We start from the raw sequence: 25525 nt of genomic DNA, 5'->3' as shown, positions 1-25525 counted from the left end.
CTGAAGCCCACACTGTCATGTCTACACTGCTATTTTTAGCTAGGCTGGCACAGATAAAGCTAGTATGGGTATGTCTACTTGTGCTGCAGTCACAGGTTAGGTTGCAGTGTAGACATATCCTAAGAGGCTAACTTTTTCAAACTTGATTGTCCTCCCAGCTGCAGGAGCATTGTCCACAGGTTGGGGAGGAGAGACTGAAACATTCTGAATGTGTCTGTTTGAAGCCACATGTACGAATTCTGAATGCTGTGCTTGGGTTTGTTTTTTAATCCAGGTACATGGGATATTGCAGAAGCAAAAGCTTATCCTGTGACCTTTGGGACCTTACCAGAGCTGTCCATGGAGTTAAGTGAGTGATCTTTCTGTGGACACTTTTGATTCACTTCCTTGTGAGTTTTCCATCACCCATATCCCCAGATATTCAGACCCTTAAAAATTCTCCCCACCATTAGCCATATTTCAGTGTTTTCTCTGACACCTTGTTCATATTTGAAATCCGATGATCCAACCTTTTAGTGACTGACTTCAGTGTATTTCCTTGAAACCAGTCCTAACTTTTGTGTCATCCTGGTATGACTTTAAAACTTGAGATGTGTCCTTACCAGTTATTTTAAAAACACATCTAAACATAGAGATTAGCAAATTCCACCATTTGAGCAGTAAGTCATTAATGCTTCCGATCAGATAACGAGAAAGCACCCTACCCTCCTCAAATATTGCCCCGCCAGCAAACTCTCTCCCCATAATCCCCCATAAAAAGTTGGGCTTTGCAGTGTGTTCTAAAGGCTAGCAAATTCAGGCTATTTCAGGCCAAGGGAGAAGGGCCAGGAGCCGAAGTCGAGGGGCCCTTGTGGAGAACACCTTGCCAGTGGCATGCTCCTTCTTTACATTTAGGGAATTCCAGTTTGAGAGCCTCTGCTGATTGCAACTGTGGGGAGAGAGGCAGTCTTTCTTGGTCTCTCCCATTCCACTTCAGTTTAATCTGTGCGTTCTCTAATCTCACCTAAAATTGTCTATGCTGCTTCTTTTGGCTATGTAGGCCCTGAGTGGTGCTGGATTGAAGCAGTGTCACAGTAGACAGCATAACACTGACTTATCAATGCGTAATACCGATGAGCGAAAAGGTGGATGTGGGGTTTAGGTTCCTGAATTCTTATTAGAATATTTTGAAAAGACTTGCTCTTGCATTGGTTTGCACACCAGAAGGTCCCACTGACTTCAACAGGAGTTTTGGCTGTACAAGGAATGCAGAATCTGGTCCTAAACATTTAGGATATGTTAAGTGAAAGCATACATACATGCATCGTGTATGTTGAGCTGTGCAAGCCAAAATAATGTAATTCTGCTCCATAGCAAGACATTGCAGATGATACAATGTATAACTTATTCGGTCATATATTTTCCAATCTTGCATTAAACAGTGGTCTGAGGTATCTCATAATAGACAACACAAGACAGACAAAAATCATTGCTTTCATCTGCATTAGTGAGTGCATCAAAAAGGTAAGCTGCTACAGGGCAGAACTGCACAAACAGAACAAATATTTAGGGGAAGAGTGGAAAAAAAGGCCATAATAACCTACAAAATCATATTCTTGGACATGACGAAGAATAAACAAGAAAAAATATGAGAAGAGCTAATCCATAATACAAGTAGCTTAAAAGATTGATGTGCTGTAAGGAGTTATTCAGCACTTGTATGAGTGAACTCTGCTGTTTCAATTACTTGCAAATAATCATCAAGAAAAGCTTTGGCTTCCTTTCTTTCTATGAGCTTTTTCTCTCTGCCCTACTTTTCATTACATGTAAAAAGGGATAACTATGGGCCTGATTCATCTCTCTTTCAAGTCAGTAGGAGTCTTACCATTAACTTGAATAGGGAGTTGGATCTGGCTTTTTACCAGGTGTATAATGGATGAGCTCTTTGTTCTGTAGGAACTAAAACTTCATTTTGATGTCTCTGAAAGTCATTTGCCAGCCAGCAGATTACGACTTTGGACAATACATGTTCAATCACTGTTCAGAGGGATATTCTGATAGTAATTTAATCATGTACTGTCCTTGTCCAGCCTTTTAAAATAAGTTCAGTGTTATGAGCAACATAAATTAATTTTTGCAGCTTAAATTCCATAATGCCACGGCTGTGCTGATCAGGAAAGGATTAATTGGCCTTAACAGGGTGAATATACCTAAGTGATTTGTTTTTGGTTTTGTTTTTTATTAAAAAGGTATACTTGTTTCTATTCAGGTAATCTGAAGAGTAAATCATCTCAGGACAACCCCTCCAAATATCATTGGAATGCCAACTTACCCTTCCTCACAGTGGATGATGCATGGCTTGGGCAGCGTATGTTCAATTTTCTGATTGATTGATTTATTTGTTTGTTTGTCTGTGGAGAGATGAGTGCAGGTTGCTTTTTGCCTTTGTCATTTGAGCATAAAAAATAAGAGACTATCTACCACAGGGGTTCTCAGACTTTTGTACTGGTGACCGCTTTCACATAGCAAGCCTTTGAGTACGACCCCCCCCCTTATACATTAAAAACACTTTTTAATATATTTAACACCATTATAAATGGTGGCGGCAAAGTGGGGTTTGGGGTGAAGGCCGACAGCTCGCGACCCCCTATGTAATAACCTTGCGACCCCCTGAGGGGTCCCAACCCCCAGTTTGAGAACCCCTGATCTACCAAGTATCTATTGGCTAGTGGGACTGCTTGCTTGAGGAAGGTGAGCAGGATTCAGTGCACACTCAGGGTAAAATTCAGATGGGGTCTGATTTTCCGAAGTGCTGAGCACCCCCAACTCCAGCTGAAATCAATCAGAAGCACAAGTGCTTTACACGTCTAAAAATCTGGTTGATGGTTAATAATATGGTTAATTGTCATTTAAAAGTTCCTTCTTGTTTGTTTTATAAATAACACCTTAGTTTATTAAAACTGAATGAAGTTTACAAATCAGATTTTCTTTTTAGCATTTATCCTGGTTGTTTACTTTGTGCACTTCTATCACCTTGAACAAGACTATTGATTTTTACTTTAGTTACAATAAATTTCTAATCAGTTTCTTTTCCAGGTTCTTATGCTCTAGCATAGTGCTGCAGTATTTGGGTTGCAGACACTTCAGGGAATTGTTCATCTCTTTGTTTTTAAGTTTCTGTGGGATTTTTTTTTTTAAATTCACAGAAACATTTTATTTCATAAAAACTTGGGTTTTGTGAAATCTAAATTTGGGAGTAAATTTGACTTGACAGTATCTCTTTAAAGATTTGTTTTAATAGAATTTCAACATGAATTTTGAGTTTTGTTTGTTTAAACCACAGGGTTAAAGGAACACTATGGATATTATTTCTGTATTTTAAAAATGTGCTACTAGTCAGCATAGGTTATTAAAGTTAAAAACAAGTTAAAGTTAGATTTGCTTTTTACTATTTCATAGATTCCAAGGCCAGAAGGAATCATTGTGATCAATATTTCATGTATTTTGCAACAGAGGGTCCTGTGGCACCTTTGAGACTAACAGAAGTATTGGGAGCATAAGCTTTCGTGGGTCTGAAGAAGTGAGGTTCTTACCCACGAAAGCTTATGCTCCCAATACTTCTGTTAGTCTCAAAGGTGCCACAGGACCCTCTGTTGCTTTTTACAGATTCAGACTAACACGGCTACCCCTCTGATACTTCATGTATTTTGTTAACTTTTCTCACTTCGTTCAGCTTAGATGGTGAAACTAAAGTGGACAGCTTTTAGTTGATTTCACATCTTGGTTCCCACACACTAGCACGATGCTGGAATGTTTGGGGAAAATGGCTTCAATTATATTTTTACGAAAAACAATTAAAATATATATTTGTATTAACGTCTGTCAAGAAACTTATTTTAAAAACCAGAACCTAAATTTGGGATCCTGTTAGTATCCCTTAAAACGTAAGGGGAGAAATCCTGGACCCATTGAAGTCAGTAGGAAAACTCCCATTGATTTCATTAGAGCCAGGATTTCAGTGTTTGAATTTTAGAATATGTGGGAAAGACCTATACAGATCTTGGAAGGTGATGCTGTCACAAGTGGAATGGGTATCTGGTAGCATCTTCTCTGCACCTTTTGGCTAAGATCCAGTGAAGTATCTAATTATACTTCTGCTGGTGGGGTACTCTATCCTGCATGATCTCTTCCATCTATGGTCATCCTAACTAAAGAGGAATCTGGAATGAGTGACTGAATAGAGGAAGCAGATATTAATCTGCTGGCATCTTTCCATTTCAGCCCAGCATTAATTAAGATTCTGTAACAGACGCAACAGCTTGCCTGTCACGGGATTTTATAAATAATATCTTTTATAAAAGAAAAACAAGTGTTCCCAGCCCATTGCACTCTGTTTATTTATCTTGATGGAGCTGTTTAGATGTTCCAGACTCTTGGCATTATAACTTCTGAACATAGTCCTGGCTACACATGAGTAAGGAGGATGGCAGCATAGGTGGCTCATCCATTGGTACTTCCTTGTATTTTATTTGGTATATGCTACTGTTTGAGCATTTTGTGTTTGATTCCCAGTTGGATAGGGAAACAGAGCTCTTCTGCTTCCATGGAATAGCATCATGTTTAACTGACAGCTTGAATATATAGCTGTGAACTCCGCAGCTGATGCTATTCACTATACATTTTAATTGAAAGAGGAAATGGAAGGTTTTCTGCACACAGCAGTTTTTTTGTAATTATTATTATTACTTTTTACTATTTTTGATTTGCATAGAGCAGCTTTGATTAGATAGCAGAATGAAGGGGAATGTTACTGACATGTATTCCTTCGATTTAGCTGAGATAATGCCTGGCATTAGGGTTTGTGCTGGTATGTGACTTAGTTCTTTAAACAAGGCCTGTTAACTGTTTCAGATATGGGGACTAAAAATGTCACTTATAACATGAAGACCACTGGATGTTACTCCGATACATCCAGATGAATACAGTCAATCAATTTCTTTTCATTTCCCTAGCAATTTTTTGGTAGGACTGCATAGTGGTTAGAGCAAGGGACTAAGCGTCATGAGCCTGGGGCTCTATTCTTAGCTCTGCCACTGGCTCATGGGCAAGTCACCCTCTCTGCTCCAGTTTATCCATGATAATAATAATGACCTATTTCACGGGGTGTTGGGAGGGTTGAGACTTGCGTCCAAATTGCAATCAGTGTAACAGTTCATCTGGCTGGATGACTTTGGAGAATGTAAAACATTCTACTAAGTAAATAGAACTAAGAGTATGTCTACACTTCCCACCGGATCGGCGGGCAGCGATCGATCCAGCGGGGATTGATTTATCGCGTCTAGTCTAGACGCGATAAATCGACCCCTGAGCGCTCTCCCATTGACTCCTGTACTCCACTGCTGTGAGAGGCGCAGGCAGAGTCGACAGGGGAGCGGCAGCAGTCAACTCACCATGGTGAAGACACCACGGTAAGTCAATCTAAGTTATTCACGTAGCTGAAGCTGCATAATTTAGATCGATCCCCTCAGTGTAGACCAGGCCTTAGTTTCTCCCGTTGATCCAGCGCAGTGCAGACACCACAGTAAGTCGACCTAAGGTACGTCGACTCCAGCTATGTTATTCACGTAGCTGGAGTTGCGTAACTTAGGTCGGCTTAACTCCGTAGTGTAGACCTACCCTCCCACTCCAACTCTCATTCTTCTGCCTGCCAGCCTGAAGGGTAGCTAACTGCCCTCTTGCAGTGGTAAAATAACAGGAAAGTATGGAGCTTTTGATGCTCGAGTTTGGAACAGCTTCCTACTCACGAGAGTCAGTAACCTCTGCTTTCATTTGCATAGTGTGACAAAGTTCCTCCTCTACCTTGGTGGGTCCTGCGCTTATTGGCGGATTTTCTCGCCTCACAGATTCACCATGTGGGTCGGGAAACAGCCCAGAGACCTATTCTATGCCACTGTGAAGGGAAGAGGAGATAGTCCAGGAAACAATCTCTCTGTTAAGATGTGAACCACATCGCAGTGCCAGCCCCTGCACTAACATCATGCTGCAGTCTCTGCAAACAGTTCAGGGAATCCCCTAAAAATAAAATGTTCTCAATAAAATAAAATAAAAATAATAATTGAAAACATTTCTGTTAATATCAGATTTTGTAAAGCCTGTTTCCCAAAGGGGATGGTGAAAGAGACTTTTATAGACTGTCTGAGTGTTTTTGTGTTTTCCTTTAATTGTGTTTCTGGCCTGAATAATTTAATCCCTTGTTGTGCATCTAACGTTCAATTGATACACACATTTTTAATACGATACAAATACACAAATTCCCTTGTGCAGACAGTGAGATATTAGATGTTTTAAGTAATGTTTGCTTTGCTAGTACAGGCCGAGGAAGTAATATTTATAGATTTGAATGTAATTCATTCATGTCCTTATATTAACAGATGATCCCTTAGCAATTGACCTCAATTCCGATTGGAATGCTCCCACAGAGGAATGGGGAAACTGGCTGGGAGTGGAGGAGACATGCACAGGACCAGAGAGAGAGAAGGTGAGGAAATGCCGGAAGTGAATGCGTGAGCATTACCATGTTCAATGAAAAGCAATCAAGGGCGATCCTGAGCTGGATGCTGTGTGAAGGAGCTGCACTGCAATAGAAGATCTTTCACCCTAGGAGAGGATGCACTGTGAGATCACCCCTCCAGGGCCGGCTTTAGGCCAATTCGCGCCTAAGAGTGCCCCGCGCACTCACCCCGACGGTGGTCGTCTTCGGGAGCCCCGCTCCCCTGGCCAGAGCGCCGGCCAGAGTGCGGCAAGCCCCGCGGCCCCGCTCTCCTGGCTGGAGCTCCGGACGGAGCGCAGCAAGCCCCGCGGCCCCGCAACCCTTGCCGGAGGTCAGCAAGCCCCGCGGCCCCGCTCTCCCGGCCAGAGTGCCGGCCGGAGCGCGGCAAGCCCCGCGGTCCCCCCGCCCCCAGCCGGCAATCCGAAGTGCCACCCCAGGAATCGGGCCCTGCACTTGCTAAAGCCGGCCCTGCACCCCTCCCCGACCCTTTTGGGGCATCAAGTGCTGCAGTGTGCAGTCACTGCATTCCCATGTCATGCTAGGACTGGCCCAAGGGCACAGTGGGAGGCAGAGCCGGCTTTAGGAAGTGCGGGGCCCGATTCGAACAGTTTTGACGGGGCCCTGGCAGGGATGACTGAAAAAAAAAAAAAAAAAACACGTAAAAAAACATGTGGGGCTTGTACTCACCGGGCGGCACTCGTAGTCTTCGGCAGTTTGTCCTTCACTCGCTCCGGGTCTTTGGTGGCACTGAAGGACCTGCTGCCAAAGTGCTGCCGAAGACCCAGAGCGCGTGAAGGACCCGCCGCTGAAGTGCCGCCGAAGACCCGGAGTGCTGCCGGGTGAGTAAAAATTAAAAAGGAGCCTCTAGCCAGGGAAGGGATTCTCGGCCACTTGCCCCCACCTCGGCGGCCCTGCCACTGGGCGCGGGGCCCTCTTAGGTGCGGGGCCCGATTCGGGGGAATTGGTGGAATTGGCCTAAAGCCGGCCCTGGTGGGAGGAAAAGGTTCCTTGTGCCAATTCCTCCTCCTTTCACTGCCATGTGCTTACTTTTTGGGGCTAGCTGCAATTCAGCCTCATAAATCTGAAGTCAGCTGATTTCTGCGAGTTTATCATCAGTGTGGCAGTGCTTTCACATGCAATCAGTGTTCAGTTTGTGCATGGTACGTTTGCCATGCTGCAGACAAGCACTCCTTCTACTGAGGCTGACATTCCAGAATGTCTGAGCCCTAACTGATCAAAGTCCACAGCAAACACAAGTAACCTATTTTCTCACACCTTCCCATTTAGTTCACAGGTACATATTCAAATGAGAGAATTGAGTTAAACGGACATGTTCACAACTTGGGCAGACAACACAAGGCACAAGGCTTGTTGATTAAACTCCTTCTTCTACTAGAAACCCAGGCAAAAGCTGCCAAGTTTATTGACTAGTCCAGGCAGGATTCTGAGAGTGGATGGAGAAGAGCTTTCTGAGCTCTTTGCAGGCAGCTCTCTCATACCAGTCTATGAGACCCCACTTGGGCTGCTTGTACATTAGTCAGAGGCTCTAAAGAGAGTTTCCATAGAAAAAGGACCTGCAGATCCATTACATCAGCATATGGTCCTAGGGAAAGCTGTCCCCAGCCTCCTCTAACAAAGGATACTGGGTCTTCAGTGCTGCTTAGGAATTGCCAAAAGGCAGAGAGGAAATTTGTTCCTGTCTCTCTGAGCGTGACAAGAAAGAAAGTAGAACCCCAGGAAAACTTGGGTGGAGCTGAAGTGACACCTTTGAGCTTTAATTGCTAAAAATGGATGCAGAAGACCTTCTCTGCTGTGAGGATCTGAGCTCCCCCCCAAAAAAGTTGTACGTATAGTGTCAAGGGGACCCTGTCACAACATGGTATTCCCCTAACATGGTTATAAAATAGTTGGGAATTGCAGTGTAGATAGGAACAGGCTGTGTTAACCATGGAAAATCCAGTGCTGGGACATGTTTCTGGGACATGTTTAAAACGCACTTCAGCCCTGTCTGCACTGCAATCCTGAGCTGGGTTTTAACTGAATTGGGGGGCTGCAGTGTTGTAACCAGGTCACCTGACAGAATTTTCCATAGTATAGATGAGACCTTGGGCACCAGTTAAGGTTAAACAGGAACAGCTTTATACCATTTACAAGTTTACACAGAGAGAGTTCCCATAGAGAGCCCTGCAGGGTACGGAAAATGTCATCTCAGCACAATTGGTGTGGTAGATGTTACAAGTCGCAACTATGAAGTGAGAGTACCGGTTGGCCCATCTGTCTGAAAAGTACTTGCTACTCTGCGGAAAGGGATGCGGAGAAAACCAACCAAAATATATTGAGTTTTTAATTGACTTTAACAACAGACATCTGGACTTAGTAAATTAACTCTGAACATGTACAGCAATACAATATTTTTGGCCTTCCACACACCCTATTAGAGTCCATCTGTGGGATCGTGTACTGAGAACCTAACCTTTGGGACTTTTTTGCTCCCTCAACTGCTTGGGCTGCAATGTCTGGTATTGGCCCCAGCTTACGTTAGAGCGACCTTCAGAGTGCTCCAATTTATGTCATCTGGTATTGGCCCCCAAAGGGTTATTGTAACTGCCAGGAATCTCTGGAGTACAGCCATGCCCCTTTCCCCTCAACATGTCCCCTACATTGGCGGTTGCAAGGTGAGGAGGTGACTTAAGGTATGTTTACACTGGAGCTGGAAGGTGTAATTTCCAGCCCAAGTGGACATACCCATGCTAGCTGTGATTGAGCTAGACTTCTAAAAATACAAATGTAACTGCAGCAGGCTAGCTACCCAGAGCATTAACCTGTTTGAGACCCTACACACCCCTAGATCCAGTAATGATAACTCGACACCACTTGAGGCTTCCCTACACAAGGGGAATCCTCAGCTGTCCACTTACACCAGCTTTAAGTCATCTCTGTGTTGCTGCAAAGATAGCTTTGGAAACATAAACCACTGTGACATGATTCCTAGACTTGGAAGGAACAAGCAGCTAGACTCCACTTTTGCAGCAGGAGGCTTTGAGGTTGGAGAACTAAAAGATCTCTCAGACACACAAACATTGGTGTCAATTTAGTCACTTAAGTTTGGCATGTATCTCCAAGAACTACCTTCACAAATCACTCCAGAATCCTTAGGCCTGCTCTGTGTATAGTGGTGTGATCATGGGGGACAGGAGTTGGTTACACTTGGGGGAGAAAGTGGCAAAAACCGTTTTTTAAGCTAACCCCAAGTGTTGATGCTGGCTGCTGTGCAAGTTATTCATACAGAAATAGATATAAATAATGTAAACTTACAAGTCAGAGATTCAGATATGGCTGCTCATCACAATCTCTGTGCCTCATCAGCGAGTTTTGTGGACTGTTGCCAGTTATCAACTTGCAGGATTGTGGACTAAAATTGGACTGCTCTACACCTCTCCCTGAAAGCATTTTGCTCCTCTTCCATGCCTTGGGAATAATAAGGGCAAAGGTAGTAAAGAGAAAAGGTTATAACACTTGACTCCTGTCTACAACAAACATATAGTAGTTGGGTAGATGACAGGCTGTTAAGTCTAATCCTTTTAAAATTAGATTTGTCCTATGTTTCTTTTAAATACTCTAATTGCTTATTATATTTTCATTTTTTTCATATTTTATACTTGCATATACTTCATTTAAAGTATATGCTTAGTTAAGCATATTATTTCATATTTATTCTTAAAGCCTCAGCAAGGTTTGGAAATGAGAACAGAGGAAGGTCGAAGGGAGTTGATATCTATGAAACACAGTAGTCATGCTACCTGTACCTCTTTCAAAATACCCCAGGACCCTGCTAACAATTTACCCCATAATGGTAAGTGATTAGTTTTGCACTTTAGAGAACTGTGATTTCAGAATTTTTGGTAATCCAAGGAGTGTTCATCCATTTATTTATTTATTTATTCATTCGTTTATTATTTTAACTAAAATGTTAATGGCCTTTTTCTTTAGATGTATATGTTCACTTTTACAGAGAAGCACAATAACGTTGTTTAATCAGATGTTCTATGACAAGGCCTGCATCTGCACCTATTGAAGTTAATGACAAAATTCCCATTGATTTCAATGGGAGTAGGATCAGGACCTATGCAGGATTTTTTTAACATGGAACAGGGTGACAGTGAGAGATATGTACCCGAAAAGCGCACTGACATTATTGAAAGTCCTTTCATTGATTTTAGTGGGCATTGGATCAGGCCTGGTAAGCAGGTGTCCACTGAGAAATACATATGCACAACATGAAGGATCATGCTCTGGAAATTGTATTTTGTCCAGCAACATGATTTTGGTGTGGAAGCTTTTTATAATTTGTGCTGCTGTTTGCATGGCAGATGTACCTGGTAAAAAGGAGAGGCGGAAGAGGAAGAAAATGAGGAAAGAGACTTGATGGGGCTGTGTAGCTGACAGTGTGAAAACCAAATAGCACGTGTGCTGATTAGCTGCAAGAGTTCTGCTTTCTGTGGTGATGCACTGAGCCCAAAGCAAAGAGAGGATCTAGAAGAATCCCAATAAATGGGAGAAGAGGAGAACAGGAACAGTGAGCTGGAGAGGAAGAGGGAGTGTGTGTGTGTGTGAGAGAGAGAGAGAGAATGAACCATGGTAATGTGTGCAAGAGCTGGTGTTGAAACAGAATTGCTGTTTAAAAACAACCCACTGCCCTTGATCACTTAAAGAAAACTATTGAGTGGGTTTTAGCCCATTTACATTAAACCCTTCACTGTCCGGTTACTTATCAAGTTGTCATGTTGTATGACATTATAGAATTAGTCAAAATCCATAAATGACCACGATTGTATTTAGATTCTATAGAGGATCCACCCTTTATTCCAGCCTCCATTTGCAATTTAAAATGTGCTGTGTGCAGATGTGCTCATTGACAGGTTAATAATGTACAGAAGGTGGGTGGTACATGCTAAAGTGGCTATAAATCATAAGAAAGCAGTTGTTAGACCTACAAAGAACAGCACCACTCACCCGCAAATCTTCTCTGAATCTTTTTAACCCTTTGCAGTTGTTGAAGTTGGATTTTTACCTAACACAGTGACATTTTAATGTATTTCAGCTCATACGCAGATCAGTTGGCTCCAAAGGTGAAAATTTCTAAAGGAGATTTTAATTTACTTAGAAAAGTTGTGTAACTTTTCCATTTTTGTGGTGGGCTACAGTTTAGTAGTCTGTATGTTAAAAGCATGATCCTTTTGCTATAACTGTATTTTAGCCTGAGAGATCTTGTTGAAGACATTTTTCCAATCTGCAGTTTGGCAGTTTTTACCATTTTATTACTTAATTTCTAATATTGTAAGCCAAGTATCTAGATTAAAGTTAAAAAAAATCTGTTTTTTATGGTGAAGGGCATATACTTCTCATCTTCAAAGGGCTATTTAAAACAGAAAATATCCAGTAATGAAAAGCAAATTGTTCTACCTTAAATGCCAAGAGTCTGTGAAAGGTGTGAGATTGACACCACTAGTGGCTCTTTATCCACAGAACATCTAGAGCACAGCAGTAACTATAAATGCTTCCCTGTACTGCCCAGAAAATATGCCTCAACCCTGATCCATCTTGGCAAGGTCACCTCGATGGGTGAGATGATAGTTATTCAGTCTCTGTGCCTATTCAACTCTGTGCCTCTGATGAAACTGCTAAAAAGGGTTCCAGTTACTATTGGGTGTAAAATGGACGTTTGTTCCCAGTTGGTCTGACATCACAAAAGTCATTTCACATAGGCCACCGTCAGCTGTTAACAGCTTGGAGTCATTACCAGCTACACTCACACGGGAACCACTGAGCTAAAGGTAAAAAGCTCCATACCTCAGTAACTTGAACCACACAGTCCCTGTTGCCAATGTATTTGTGTAAGTGTAATCTTATCTAAAACCCTGAGTGCTTACATGTTGGCTTTCACCCATGCTGTAGGATTTAAAGCATTAGTATCCCTTAAAGAAGCTACTGCACAGAAATACTGTATTTATCAATATATGTAAAAGCAATTATCCTATGGTCTAAGTACCTTTGACACAAATTAAAGATACAGTTAATCAAAGTAATACCAGCAGCTAACCTACTACCATAAAACAACCCCCTCCCCAGACAAGTGTCCCATCCAGCCCCTTCCTCACACAGAACCAGAGATAATAAATGAGCCTTGCAATATGCCCTGAAGATGAACAAAACAAAGTTAGTTCAGAGTCAGATACATAATTGTGGGCTTTTTTCCAGTCACAGAGGATATTTTTAAGTGAGGCCATTCAATAATACACTTTAGAATTTGCATATCTTAATGCTTACATATCAGTTAAGAGAAAATATAGGCAATTTATGAATGAGACTAATAAAGCAAACAATGTCTTCCCTGAAAAGCAGCTTGTTAATACCATATGCATAAAACTAACAAGAAAATACTTGACCTTATTGGGAAAACAAATCTAGTAAGGATTAGGATTTAGAGGATGGATTAATTAAATACACCTCTACCCCGATATAACACGACCCGATATAACACGAATTCGGATATATCACGGTAAAGCAGCGCACTCCAGTGGATCAAAGCAAGTTCGATATAACGCGGTTTCACCTATAACGCGGTAAGATTTTTTGGCTCCCGAGGACAGCGTTATATCGAGGTAAAAGTGTATGTAAATAAGAGGTGAAATTCTAGCCCCATTGAAATCAATGGCAAAGCTCCCATTAATTCCACTGTGACCAGGATTTTACCTGATATCTTTATTTAGCAGCAGAAGATAATTTCCATTGCTGAATAAAAAGAGAAAATATCTTAATGAAAGATGTAAGAGAAGTTAAGGTTGGTAGACTCAGAATTTCACCTACCTTTTCCTATATATCTGTCTGCAAACTTTGCAATGTTCATGTAATGTTGTTTTATTTCCAAAATGAAATGTTTTATTTTTTTTTCTAATAAAAAATATTAAAATCACTGGCAACAGCCGAGTAACTTCTGAGCAACCCTCCAGTAACAAGCGTGTGTTAGAGAGAAAGAGAGCTGGAGGAAAAAGCTTTTCGGCAAGGAAACGTTTCATTTTCAGGCTTCCACAGGGATATTGTGAAACAGTTTTTCAAGAATGGGAAAATCTTTCAACAGTGTTTTTTTAAGGAAAACTTATTGAAGTTTTTATTTTGTTAGAATAAAAGAACACATGCAGTGGGCAAATGACATTCACGTGTACAGCTGAGAGTCTAACAGCAACAAGAAACAGATTATATATGGCCCAGTTCTGTTGTGTTTATTAATACAACTCCCACTGAAGTCAGCTGGACCGTGGCCACATTAGCAAACCTTGTAACCATATTTCCCCACTAGGGCAGCTTCCCCAGTGGTAGTAAGTGGTCACTGTAATGTAGACAGGGCTCATTGTATCATCTAACCTTATGTCGTATTAATGTGGAAATGAATAGTTATACAAATGCCATAGGAAGGAGAATATATCCCTAAGACTACAATATTAATCGAGCATGCCCTCCTACATGCATGCACAATTCCAAGGCTGCTTGTGCACTAGCATACTTTGGCTGTAATTCACCACCAAAGGTGTCAGTGTTGCTGGTATGAGCGGTGGAAGGGCTAGTCTAGGTAAAGGGTCAGGTACATAGTGGTAAAACTGCCCGAGCCCTGTCTTAATTACATCTTCCATTATTGCTACCATGTGTGGAGCTGCACAACCTGACCAAGATTTTCAAAACTGTGTGCGGAGTGTGCCTGAGGTTAAGCTACTAAATAAATGGCCTGATTTTTCACTGTGTAGCTCCCATAAAGTTCTATGTGTATTCTTTTACTTTCTCAGTCTTTAAGGGCTGAACATCCATAACTCACTGAAATCAATAGGGTGTGCAGGTGGCCATCTCCTTTGTGAAATTGCCTCTTTCATCTCTGGAACCTCATGCCATTTTCTAGCTCATTCCTTATATGCTTTTAAAATGCCACATTTCTTTCTCAGCACCAATGCTTCTGAGGAAGGAGTAATAAGAACCCATGCAGCAGGCAGATATTGGACAATTCGCTTCCCCTCCCATCCCAGGAGGTCTGCTCCTGATCAATAATAGACTGGCTTAAGCCCTGAAGCATATGGTTTAACATTCCTTCCAAAACTGTTGTTTTTATGATAACTCTAGATATTTTTGTTGTCTATCAAACTTGTTATTTCACAGTGCATGGTAGCTTCTGATATGCTGCATCCACTACCTAGATCAGTCTCTCTCTGTTTAACTTAAGATTTCAAATTTCATCTCAAAACCAATCTTTCTGATATATGACTCCCAGCTCTCTAATAAGATTACTGAATTGTTATTCTTCCTCATAGGAAGTCTTCTGGGAGCAGAAAGGAAAGGAGCCATGTAATTATGAATAGGGTAGGAGATGAATCCATGAGTCGATCCCTCTATTAACATGTGGTCCTCACTATGAAATTGATTGGTAAACTGACCTACATAGCTTATCTGTATTGATATAGAGAGATTATGTATATGCAGGATTTGAAGCTTTGACTTACATCCTGCACTCTTAATTGGGCTCAGTGGGCCAAGTTGATTGAAGCTAATGGAGCAACACCATAGATGAATTTGGCCCAGTGCTTTGTACTTATCTGTTTATATAATCACAAGTATCCACCCAAATTATAAACAAGTATTACAGCTGACAAGCAAGTATGAGCTGAATGTTGGACAGTGTTTTTATTGCTCAACTAAAGCTACTTTATTTACTATATCTTCTGATCAACAGCAGCCTACTCCATAATAATGTAAGGAGAGGGTTTTTGTTAACTATGGTCTGAAAGGGTCAAGAATTCATCCTGTAATTCTTTCATGAATCCAAGTGGATCAGCCCCTGGGACCTTTTCAAGGCAAATTGAAGTTTTCAATATCTAAAAGCACAGACATTTTACCTAATAGCTATTCATATCTGCAAGGGAGTGCAGATATGTAAGATTCCTCATGCCCAGAACTGATCTTCACCATGACTGATCAGGCAAAAGCTACCATGCTTAGAGCAGTAATGAAATTGAGTCTTTTGTTTAGTTCTGTTCATCCAAAGATTCCCAAAGACTTGGTAAACAATTTTTCTATCATACTTTGATGTATAATGAATGTAATTTATTGTTTCTCATAGTAACTACATTTATGGATATGATACTGGTGTAATAATTACAGAGCTATGTGTATTTATCATGCTCTTTTGACTGCATCACCTGTCCTCTGCCACTAATCCATCTCCACCATGATTATTTTCAATATTCCAAACCACAAGCCAGAGAAAATCAAAATTAAAAAAAATCAAATTGTCACAGAAATGATTTTTCCTACTACTCCTAAATGCAGAATTCTGACCCTCACAGCCAGCTATATTACCATGGTCTGACACCCAGGACAGACTAGAGTCAGCCTTGCACCAGTGCCTGTTTTCTATAAATAAAAATGTCATGACTGTAAAGTCTGTTATCTCATGGCTCCACAGGCCTAAAAAAAGTAATCTTACTATTAAGAAGGAGCAATTCCCAGTTTCCAAGGAGAGTCAGTGCTCACTTCTAGCCATGCAGGAGATGAGATATCAGAGTTTATATTTCTGACATTTTATGTACATAATTTTTAGAGGATTTTATGGTTCCTCCTCAGCCTTATATAGTTTGACACATGGTAACTAAAGCTATATAGGCAAGGCATTATGAAAAATAGTCCGAATAACATTTTTAGAAATTATAAGACAATTGCAAGAGAATTTATCTGTGATGTGTCACATCCAAAAATTCTGAAGATATGAATAAAACAGGCATCCAACCTCATGCTAATAAAAGCTTTACATGACACACTGTCACATGTTCCCTATACCTATACCTATAACTCCCATATTTCACCTGCCTACTAACCCTCACCGTCAGATCCAGCTGTTATAAGGAGTTTGGAGATGAGTTAAATTGCTTTTCACCAGTAAAAGGGACGGTACTATAATCTAACTACATAAAGTATATGGGATTGGAGTATCACATTAAAGGGCTCAAAAGTGGTGACAGTGTTAGATCAGTAAACAAAGGATAATAATAAAAAAACCCACAAAGTTCAAAGTGATTCATTTTATTTGGACAAACTTTTTAAAAAAGGCAAGTTTTCCAGAATCAGTCTCTTTATTTGATGTAATTGATTTTTATAAGGGAATCTGAAGCAAGAGATACTTAGAACAACATAATTTCCCCCCCTCTCTTTCCAAAAGAGTCTAAGTGAAAAGGTTAGTTTCCTAATAAACTATAGGTAAAATCCTGGTCACATTAAATTTAGTGGGAGTTTTGCTGTTGACTTCAATGGAGCTAGGATTTTATCTTGCAAGTCGCTTGCAGAAACATTTTTCCCTGTGGGTAATTTATTTAAAGGGTTTCCTTTCTGTGATATACAGTATTATTATTGTGCTTTTACTCTAATAGTTTGTGTCCATTTTTAAATTAAATTAATGGAGATATCCTATCTCCTAGAACTGGAAGGGACCTTGAAAGGTCATTGAGTCCAGCCCCCTGCCTTCACTAGCAGGACCAAGTACTGATTTTTGCCCCAGATCCCCAAGTGGCCCCCTCAAGGATTGAGCTCACAACCCTGGGTTTAGCAGGCCAATGCTCAAACCACTGAGCTATCCCTCCCTCCCAGTGGACTGGACTTTTTTAAGAAAAGTCCAGTCCACACTCAAACCCCGCTTTTTCCACTATCTTTCTGTAAGGTTAATTATTTAGACATTTCATCAAATTAATGTGATTGACTCTGATAAACGTTTAAATTAGCAGTTAATTGTTTATTTAATAAAATAAGGATCTTAGTTTTTGAAGGAACCACCTTCGGCCTCTTTGGTAGACGGGAATTGGTGCTGCCGAGGCTCAGGCTGGTATTCCTCTCACGGAGTGGATGCCTGTGTGCACAGAAGCGGGCACAGCTGTGTACATGCACCTCCTTTGCTGGATCCAGGTGCTGGAGTTAAAGTCACTCCCCCACGCCCCCGTTCTATGCATAGGCGGCTCCAGACGCCCTGCACCAGCCACCTGCCTCCCAGCTGCACTCGCCCCGCCCCCTGCTCAGCTGAGCCCCCTCCCCCGGCCACAGAGCCCCGCCCCCTGGCCGGATGATCCCATTCCCCTGGCGCAGAGCCCCGCCCCCTGGCCGGGTGAGCCCCGCCCCCTGCCATCACCCCCTCCTATTCATGAGCCCCTCCCCTTGACTAGGTGAGTTCACCGTATGCCGGGTTCCCCTTCCTGCCCAGTTGGGCCCCGCCCCCTGCTAGGCAAGGCCCGCCCACTCCCTCAACTTTTCCGGAGGCAGCTGATCCACATTATAGCGGTGCTGTGCGACGATTGGCGGAGTTGGCTGCCAATCGCGTGTTGCCGTGGTAACGCCCCCGCCCTTTTCGGCCTCGTGCCCGCCCCCTCGCCCCAGTTGTTCGCCGTTGATTGGCCAGAGCGGCGGTGATACGGCGGCGGGGCTGCGCTCCTCTCCTCCGCTGGAGAGGGGGAAGGGGCCTGTCGATTGAGACATCGAGCGAGCGGCCTGTGTGAGGAAAGGACTCGGTTGCCGCCGCTATGACGTTCAAGGGGAGCCGGGCCCGGGATCGTTTTTACAGCACTCGCTGCTGCGGCTGCTGCCATGTCCGTACCGGGACCATCATCCTGGGGACGTGGTACATGGTAAGAGGCTTCGCACTCCGCGGGGAAAGAAGGGGGCTCCCTCCGCTTCATTGCGCTTGTGTGGTGGCGAGGGGGTGCCCTCTCGCACTACGCATGCGTATGGAATTCGGCCGTTGCTGGGCCGGCAGGCTACCCGAGGCATAGGCAGTACAGCGCATGCGTGGTTGGGGCAGCGACGTGGGTCGCCCATGTTGTGGCGCATGTGCGGTGCCTGTGTGCTACGGTCAGTCGTTCTGTGAAGCTGCGTGAAATCTTCCGGGGAGAGGGGGCCGCTCCCTCCCCGCCTGCCTTCTTCCGCAACGCCCCTCCTCCCCCCTTGGAAGGGGCCTGTGTCCTCGCCCCTGCCCTGGCCAATCGCCGCCCAGCCCTTCCTGCGCGTCTCCCCAGGCTCTGGGCTGGGCGGCGCTCTCTGCACGCGGGACCGGAGTCGCTGCGTGCCAGCAGCGCCCTGTTCGCGTTCAGCTCCCCCCCGGGGACTCGCTGCTGGTGCAGGGCCCCAGGTTGTCGCTCTCCACAGCCTGCGGGGACCCTCCGCCCCCACACCACCTCTCAATGGAGGAGAAACAAGTAGCACCGAACTTGTTCTCTCACCTGGGCCTCTCAGAGCCGCTTCTGCTGCTCTCTGACCTGTTTTTTAGGGCTTATCTACGCTACCAAGTTTTGTTGACTAGTCGACAAAACAAAAATCGCTAAAGGGTGTTCACACTTGCTCCGTCTGTCGACCGGGGTGTTCACACTTGCTCCCTCTGTCGACCGATCATGTCCACATTGGGGACACCATCATCGGCGGGGTGAGCAATGCACAGTCGGTATGTATCCCACAGTGCAGTGTTGTGGGGAGGAAGAGCTGAATCTTGGGATTCTCTCCAAGTTCTCCCACAGTCCCCTCAGCTGCCAAGAGCAGTATCATGAGTCGCTCTCCATGTTGAGGAATGGCAAAGCAGCACAGCAGTCTGCCTGTTGCTGTTTCCTAGAGCAGAACAGGCGCATTCCAATGATTTGCTCTTTGTTCCCCAAAGGGAGCAGCACACAGATACTTCCTGGAGCTTTGAAAAGGGAGGAGTGCATACCTGCAGGGAAGCAGAGATCAAAACACTGAGCAGAGCAATCAGGGTAGGCATTGTGAGATACTGGCATAAGCCTGTTCTGTGGACAAAACAATTGGCAGTATCTACACTGGCTCTTTGTCGACAATAAAGGGAGGGGAAAAGACAAAAGTATCGCTTGGGGTGGAAGCTTTTTGTTGCCAAAATGGCATTTTTTTTGGTGACACAACTTGCCAGTGTGTAGATGAGCTCTTAGAGTGTAGGTTTCCCAGGGCAGGGACTGTTCTCCTCTGTGTCCTGAACAATGCTTGAAATGTTGTCATACTGAATAACAGCCCCTCCCACCCCCCAGGTGGGGTCATGTCTTGCTGAGTAGGTAGAGGGTAGCAACAATAAGCTTGTGTGGTTGCTTGAATGAGGAGGATGTAACCTCTGAAAGCACAATAAGATTTTTAAAATAAATGTGTCGCATATAAACAACCTTGAAGAATTAGGGTTTGAGAAGGGCCCTGGAGGAGGGAGTGGATGCTTGGTGGACAGGGTCTGAATGGGAGTTCCAAAAAAGCCAGCATGAAAGAATACACATAAGTGGGTGAAAGGAAAAGGACATGTAGGGGCACTCCATGAGCAAACTATGGTGAGTGAAGCAAGCATTGGAGACCAGGGAAGAAAACAAAAGGAAAAGAGCAAACACGTAAGAGACAGCTAAATTGTGAAGAGTTATGAAAGTTGTGCAAGAGGTTAAATTTATTCAGGAGGTGATGTGGAGCTAGCAGTAAGATGTATAGGTGTTTTTTTTTTTTTTTAAGAGTGGCTAAAAGATCATAATACTGGACAAGTTAAATGCATTTTTGTCATCTTTTGCTATCAAAATGTAAATTTCCCCTGCTCCACCTAGCTAATGATACCATCACCCTTTGCCCACTTATTAAATTTTCCAGAAAGCACCTTTGTGGTTACTCCCATATTGCACCTCATGCTTGGGAGGGGTTTCCAATAAAAAATGCAAAACTAATGCATTATTCTCCTTTGCTGTGATGCTTACAAAAACTTGACAATGGCTTGGCTGTTGGTGTGTTGATATCACTGACTCTCATACTGATCAATATTGCCTCCTTGTTTTCTTCTACTCCTGTCTCTATCTATTCTCAGTTTCTTTTATGTAGATTGTAAGGGACTTGGGGCACGAACTGTCTTTTTTTTTTTTTTTTTTTTTTTCCCTTCTCTTCCCCCCCCCCCCATTTGTTTCAACAAAGCTTAACACAGTGGGGTAATGGTCCATGACTGGTGCTCCTTACTATTAGGGTAACACTGATAAAGCTCTGAAAATGGGTGCAGATTTCAAGAGAAAATGAGACAAAAAAGGCCACAGACAGATCTCTGGGGAACACTGATGAAATCTAGGAGGGGAGGAGGAGTAGGAATAGATGCCAATATATTCAATCTGCCATTTGTTTGCCCTTCCAAACAGTCTCTGATGCTTTTGGTCAGACAGGTAGGACCTCTGCTCTGGATGTAGGTGGGGTGGGGAAGGTGAGGCAGTCTTCTGAATAAGACAGAGGTCTAAAAACACTACTAACAGTTAAGGCTAAGGCTTGAAAAACTAGTGTGAAGTGAGCTAAGTAGGGTTATGAAGTAACTACAGCCTTGGCTACACTTGGGACTTCCCAGCGCTGCCATGAAGCGCAAGTGTAGTCGCGTCGCGAGAGAGCACTCACAGCGCTATATGTACTCCACCTCTCCGAGGGGAATAGCTTGCAGTGCTGCAAGCAAGCATGCAGTGCTGCAGGCTCTGATTACACTGGTGCTTTACAGCGCTGTACTTGCTGCGCTTGGGGAGGGGGGGGGGTGTTTTCACACCCTTGAGTGCAGCAAGTTGCAGCGCTGTACAGCACCAGTGTAGCCAAGTCCTCTGAGTCTCCTGCGAGGTGCAGCCTGAGTCATTCCCCCACTTCTGGGCTGGGGGAGGAAATGGAAAGCAGAGTAGCCCAGAACTGTTGCTCAGTCTTCTGTATCATTGAGGCAGGGATGCACTGGTCTCATTGCAGGTCAGGTGGGAAGAGCAGATAGTGGGTGGAAGTGAGAGTTTGGGGGGGTGGGATGACTATAAAGAGAAGTTTGGGGTACTATGAAAAATGTTGAGTGTGCAGAGAGAATGAGGAACTGAAAATGCGGGTGGGAGAACACAATATACAGACAGAAGGGCTCAAATAGCAGTTGCTGTCAAAATTGTTTCTTGGTGTACCTGTTTATAGATTTCCTAATTTCTTAGAATTTCTGGGTTATTTTTTCAGGGTTTCTTTATCATTTTTGGGGGGGGGGCCGCGGGGGAAGGTGTCAGTTTGGTTCCACAACTTGGGTCATCAGTCTGGACCTTTAGGTCCACATCACCTCTGGCACCTTAGCTAATGGAATAATTGACTGCAATAGTAGATTGACATCCTCAGTGTGGACCAGCCACTAGTGTGGGGACAATCAACATTTTGTGGGCTTAATAGCGGTTTGCTGACAGCAAAGGAATGTAGAGACCCAAGACTGCTTGGTTCCATTCCAGGTTGTGGAGAGAAGTGTATTGTAGTGCAGTGTTTCTCAAACTTATTTGATTACGTCCCCCTTCTTTGTGTCTATTGTAGTTTATGCTCTGGGTGCCCAGTCAGCAGCCATGTCTCTCTGGCCGCCCAGCTCTGAATGTGCCCAGTAAGTTGTTGGTTTTTTTCCCCTAAAGCTTCTCACGCCCACTCCTCTGAATACTTTCTGTGCCCCCCCCCCCCCCCCCCCCCCAGTGTGAGATCCCCTGCTCTAGTGGTTATAATGCCTTCTGTCTCAATTCCCTTAGGACAGGCCTGCGCAACATGCAGCCCGGGGGCCGCATGCGGCCTGCGTGGGCCCACTCTGCGGCCTGTGGGGGGGGTGAGTAGGTGGGCTCACTGTGTGGCCTGCGGGGGGGGGTGAGTAGGCAAGCAGCGGGTGAGAGAGGGGGGCTGAGGAGGTGAGTTGGCAGTGGAAGGGGGGTGAGTAGGTGAGCTGGAGGTGTGGGGGCTGAGGAGGCAGGCAGTGGCGGGGGGCAGGTGAGCCGGCAGCAGAGGGGTGGGGGGCTGAGAAGGCAGGCAGGCAGTGGTGGGGGTGCAGGTGATCCAGCGGTGGGGAGGCGGGGCTGAGGAGGCAAGTGGTGACTTGATGGCTGACCTGATCTACTGATCTGGTCTGGCTCCCATCCCCTCTCCAACGGTTGCAGCTGTCTGTAGGTGCTGCCTTCCATGCCTTCCTCATTCACACCTCATTCATTCAACAGGGCAATTGATTACAAAGTGGGGGGAAGATCTTATTCTACTTCTAGCAAAAAGACATTTTTCTTTTACCTTAATTATACTACCTTAGGAGCCCACTATAGCATATTACAAAGGTTCAATACCGCTGTTTTTTAAATTAATGGAGATATCCTATCTCCTAGAACTGGAAGGGACCTTGAAAGGTCATTGAGTCCAGCCCCCTGCCTTCACTAGCAGGACCAAGGACTGATTTTTGCCCCAGATCCCTAAGTGGCCCCCTGAAGGATTGAACTCACAACCCTGGGTTTAGCAGGCCAATGCTCAAACCACTGAGCTATCCCTCCCCCCTTCTGGGGAAGGAGGGTTTGTTTCTGCAGGGCGGGTGGCACTGGGGGAGGGGGGCGGGGGGGGTTCGGTGGGGCCAGGGGGGTTCGGCCCTCAGCTGTTTTCTTTGGAGTAATATGGCCCTTGTCGCTTTACGAGTTGTGCAGGCCTGCCTTAGGATGTCCCTCTCTGCATCTGTGTGCACCCCTCCCCCACTCCTGGTCTTGCCTCTTCTCCCTCTACTCCCATCACACCTCAAATTTCCTTGAGGCTCGCAAAAAGTGCATCCATGCCAATAATGCAACATCCCTGCTTCGAAGACTGGAGGTGCTAAAGGTTCTCAGTAAAATGACGGTAAATTATTTTTAACATTAGGCAAAACATTAGGTTTTCCTTATTTTGTTCTCTGAAATTGCTGAACCATTTTATCTGAAACAACCCCAAAATTTCAGTTGAAGGCAGATACCTGGCATGGAAAACTGTAAGTCCAAGCAATTGGTTTGGCAAATTTAAAGGCAATTGAGGGTCTTGTAATGAAAAGTGTCAGGCAATCTTCATTATAGGTGATGCTGTCAGATTGAACTATAATAGTTGAGTTGAAATATAAACTGTTAGAAATTAACCTTCTTTGTTTTTTCAGTGTTAAACTTTGTTTCAGATTTTATACTTCCTCAACGGCTGTAATGAGGAAACTCTCTATACTGGTAATCTGTCTAGATTACACACACAATCACTTTTTGAGTTTAAGGGCAACCCAGGATCTACCCTTCCCTGAGGCCCTGCCCCACTCACTCCATCTCACCCACCCCCCCATTGCTTGCTCTCACTCACTTTCACTGGGCTGGGGCAGGGGGTTGGGGTTGGGAGGGAGTGTGGGCTCTGGGGTTGAGGGGTTTGCTGTGTGTGTGTGTGGGGGGGGGGGGCGCTCTAAGCTGAGCCAGGGGGTGTGGGGTGCAGGCTCTGGGAGGGGGTTCAGGACTTGGGGTGTGGGCTCCCACTGGTCAGTAGTAGGGCTAAGGCAGGCTGCCTGCCTGCCCCAGCCCCACGCTGCTCCTGGAAGGGGCCAACGTGCCCCTGCGGCCCCTGGCGGGGGGTGGGAGACAACGTGGCTCTGTGCACTGCTCCTCTCTGCAGGCACTGCCTCTGTAGATCCCCTTGGCCACAGTTCCCTGTTCCTGGCCAATGGGAGCTTGCAGGCAGGAGCAGTGTGCGGAGACCCCTCCCCCTCCTTCCCCAGGGCCGCAGGGGTGTGCTGGCTGCTTCTGGGATCAGCATGGGGCAGGCGGGCAGCCCTCCTTAGCCCTGCTGTGCTGCCAACTGGTGGGAGCCTGAACCCTGTCCCAGAGCCAGTACCCCAAGTCCCCTCCTGCACCCCAACACGCTACCTTCACGGCAGCCCTACTGCACCACCGGACTTTTAGCAGCCGGAGACCATGATTGACTGGGAGAGTCTCTGCAATCAACCAGTCGATTGTGATCAACCGGTTGGTGACCACTGTTTTAGATAGTCTGGGACCTAACCAGTATGGATCTGTGTCAAACAAAGGTGATGCCTAAAAGCCGAATAAGTGAATGTTAAACAAATACTCAAAACATTTGCTCTCGGAAGTCAAGTTCTAAAATTTATTATTTTCTTCACTAGGAACTGGGGCCCAGATCCTCAAAGCTATTTAGGTTCCCAACTTCCATTGAAATCTGTGTAAATTAGAAGCCTAAATCCCTTTGGAAGATCTGGGCCTAAATTCTCCTACTCACCACCTAGATATTTAACGATGTCCAGGGACTTTCTTGGGAAATTTGTGATAATTTGAGTTTCAGGATCATTATAGTTCCTTTATAAATAGTTAACCGTTTGACAGCTAGGAGGCTTTCCTTCCCTTCCCCCAAATGATCATAAGATGTAGCTTTAAAGCTCCTTCTTCCCACAGGCTTTCTCACTGTGCATGCAGCTTCCAGAGACAGGAAACATATGTATTGTGTTGGCGGGATCAAGTCAGAGTTCAATAAACAAACTAAAAATAATGGCAGCTCCCACTGAAACAATGCTATCCTTCTGGCAACAAGCTGTGGTGATTCAGTCACCCTCTAGTGAAGTCCAACATCCAATTGTTTAGTTGAACCTTCAGAAGTGGAGATGTTTAATTGCATTCAGTAATGAGCAAATCTTTACAAAAATATATATATTTTTATATTTATTTAAAACATGAGGTTTTTTGTCTGAGATGTAGGGAAATAATTACCTTTTTAAGAGGAAGAAATAGGTGTTGTTTTTTTTTTTTTTTTTAAGTAAGGGGAAGCAGAGGGGGAGTGCAGCTATTTTTCCTCTCTCTCCTGTCCTTCTCCCCCCTACCCCCCCCCCCCCCCGCCCCGGAAAATAAGAATCCTTGCTTTTCAACTTAATTACTTATGTTATCATGGGGTAAATCTGATGCTTGGCAGAACCTAAAATTTAGGACTTTTGCGCCATGGAAGTGAAGTACTTGTCTGCTTAGGCACTGGAAACACACCCAAGAGTGAGACAGTAGTATCCATTAATAAGTCAGCATTTGTCAAGGTACCACGTCGTCCTTCCTCTTTTAAGTATAAGGAGAAACTGATACCTCAGATATCAGTTTGTGGGAGCTGCTGCACTTTTAATAGCTTCTGTTATCC

At 44.3% G+C, this 25525-nt stretch overlaps 2 protein-coding genes across 5 annotated transcripts in view; both read left to right on the top strand.

The window, feature by feature from the left end:
- The window catches only part of LOC117875332 (protein LYRIC-like), a 44492-nt gene extending 32771 nt beyond the window's left edge, over nt 1-11721 (top strand). For 3 of the 4 annotated variants that reach the window (XM_034766569.1, XM_034766567.1, XM_034766566.1), the window contains 5 exons: nt 275-349; nt 2249-2347; nt 6411-6517; nt 10253-10382; nt 10900-11721. In XM_034766569.1, coding sequence (XP_034622460.1) covers nt 275-349; nt 2249-2347; nt 6411-6517; nt 10253-10382; nt 10900-10955 — 467 coding nt within the window. In that variant the 3' untranslated portion in view covers nt 10956-11721. The remainder of the gene's footprint in view (nt 1-274; nt 350-2248; nt 2348-6410; nt 6518-10252; nt 10383-10899) is intronic. The other variant, XM_034766568.1, reaches the window with a different exon arrangement.
- A 6265-nt stretch (nt 11722-17986) lies between these two features.
- LAPTM4A (lysosomal protein transmembrane 4 alpha) overlaps nt 17987-25525 on the top strand; it is a 22134-nt gene continuing 14595 nt past the window's right edge. Inside the window, exon 1 of the mRNA XM_034766565.1 lies at nt 17987-18234. Coding sequence (XP_034622456.1) covers nt 18130-18234 — 105 coding nt within the window. The 5' untranslated portion in view covers nt 17987-18129. The remainder of the gene's footprint in view (nt 18235-25525) is intronic.

The sequence above is a fragment of the Trachemys scripta genome, chromosome 3 (assembly GCF_013100865.1).
Source record: "Trachemys scripta elegans isolate TJP31775 chromosome 3, CAS_Tse_1.0, whole genome shotgun sequence".
Classification (NCBI taxonomy): Eukaryota; Metazoa; Chordata; order Testudines; family Emydidae; genus Trachemys; species Trachemys scripta.
The sequence above is the reverse complement of the archived record's forward strand: the minus strand, read 5'-3'. Positions and strand labels throughout refer to the sequence as shown.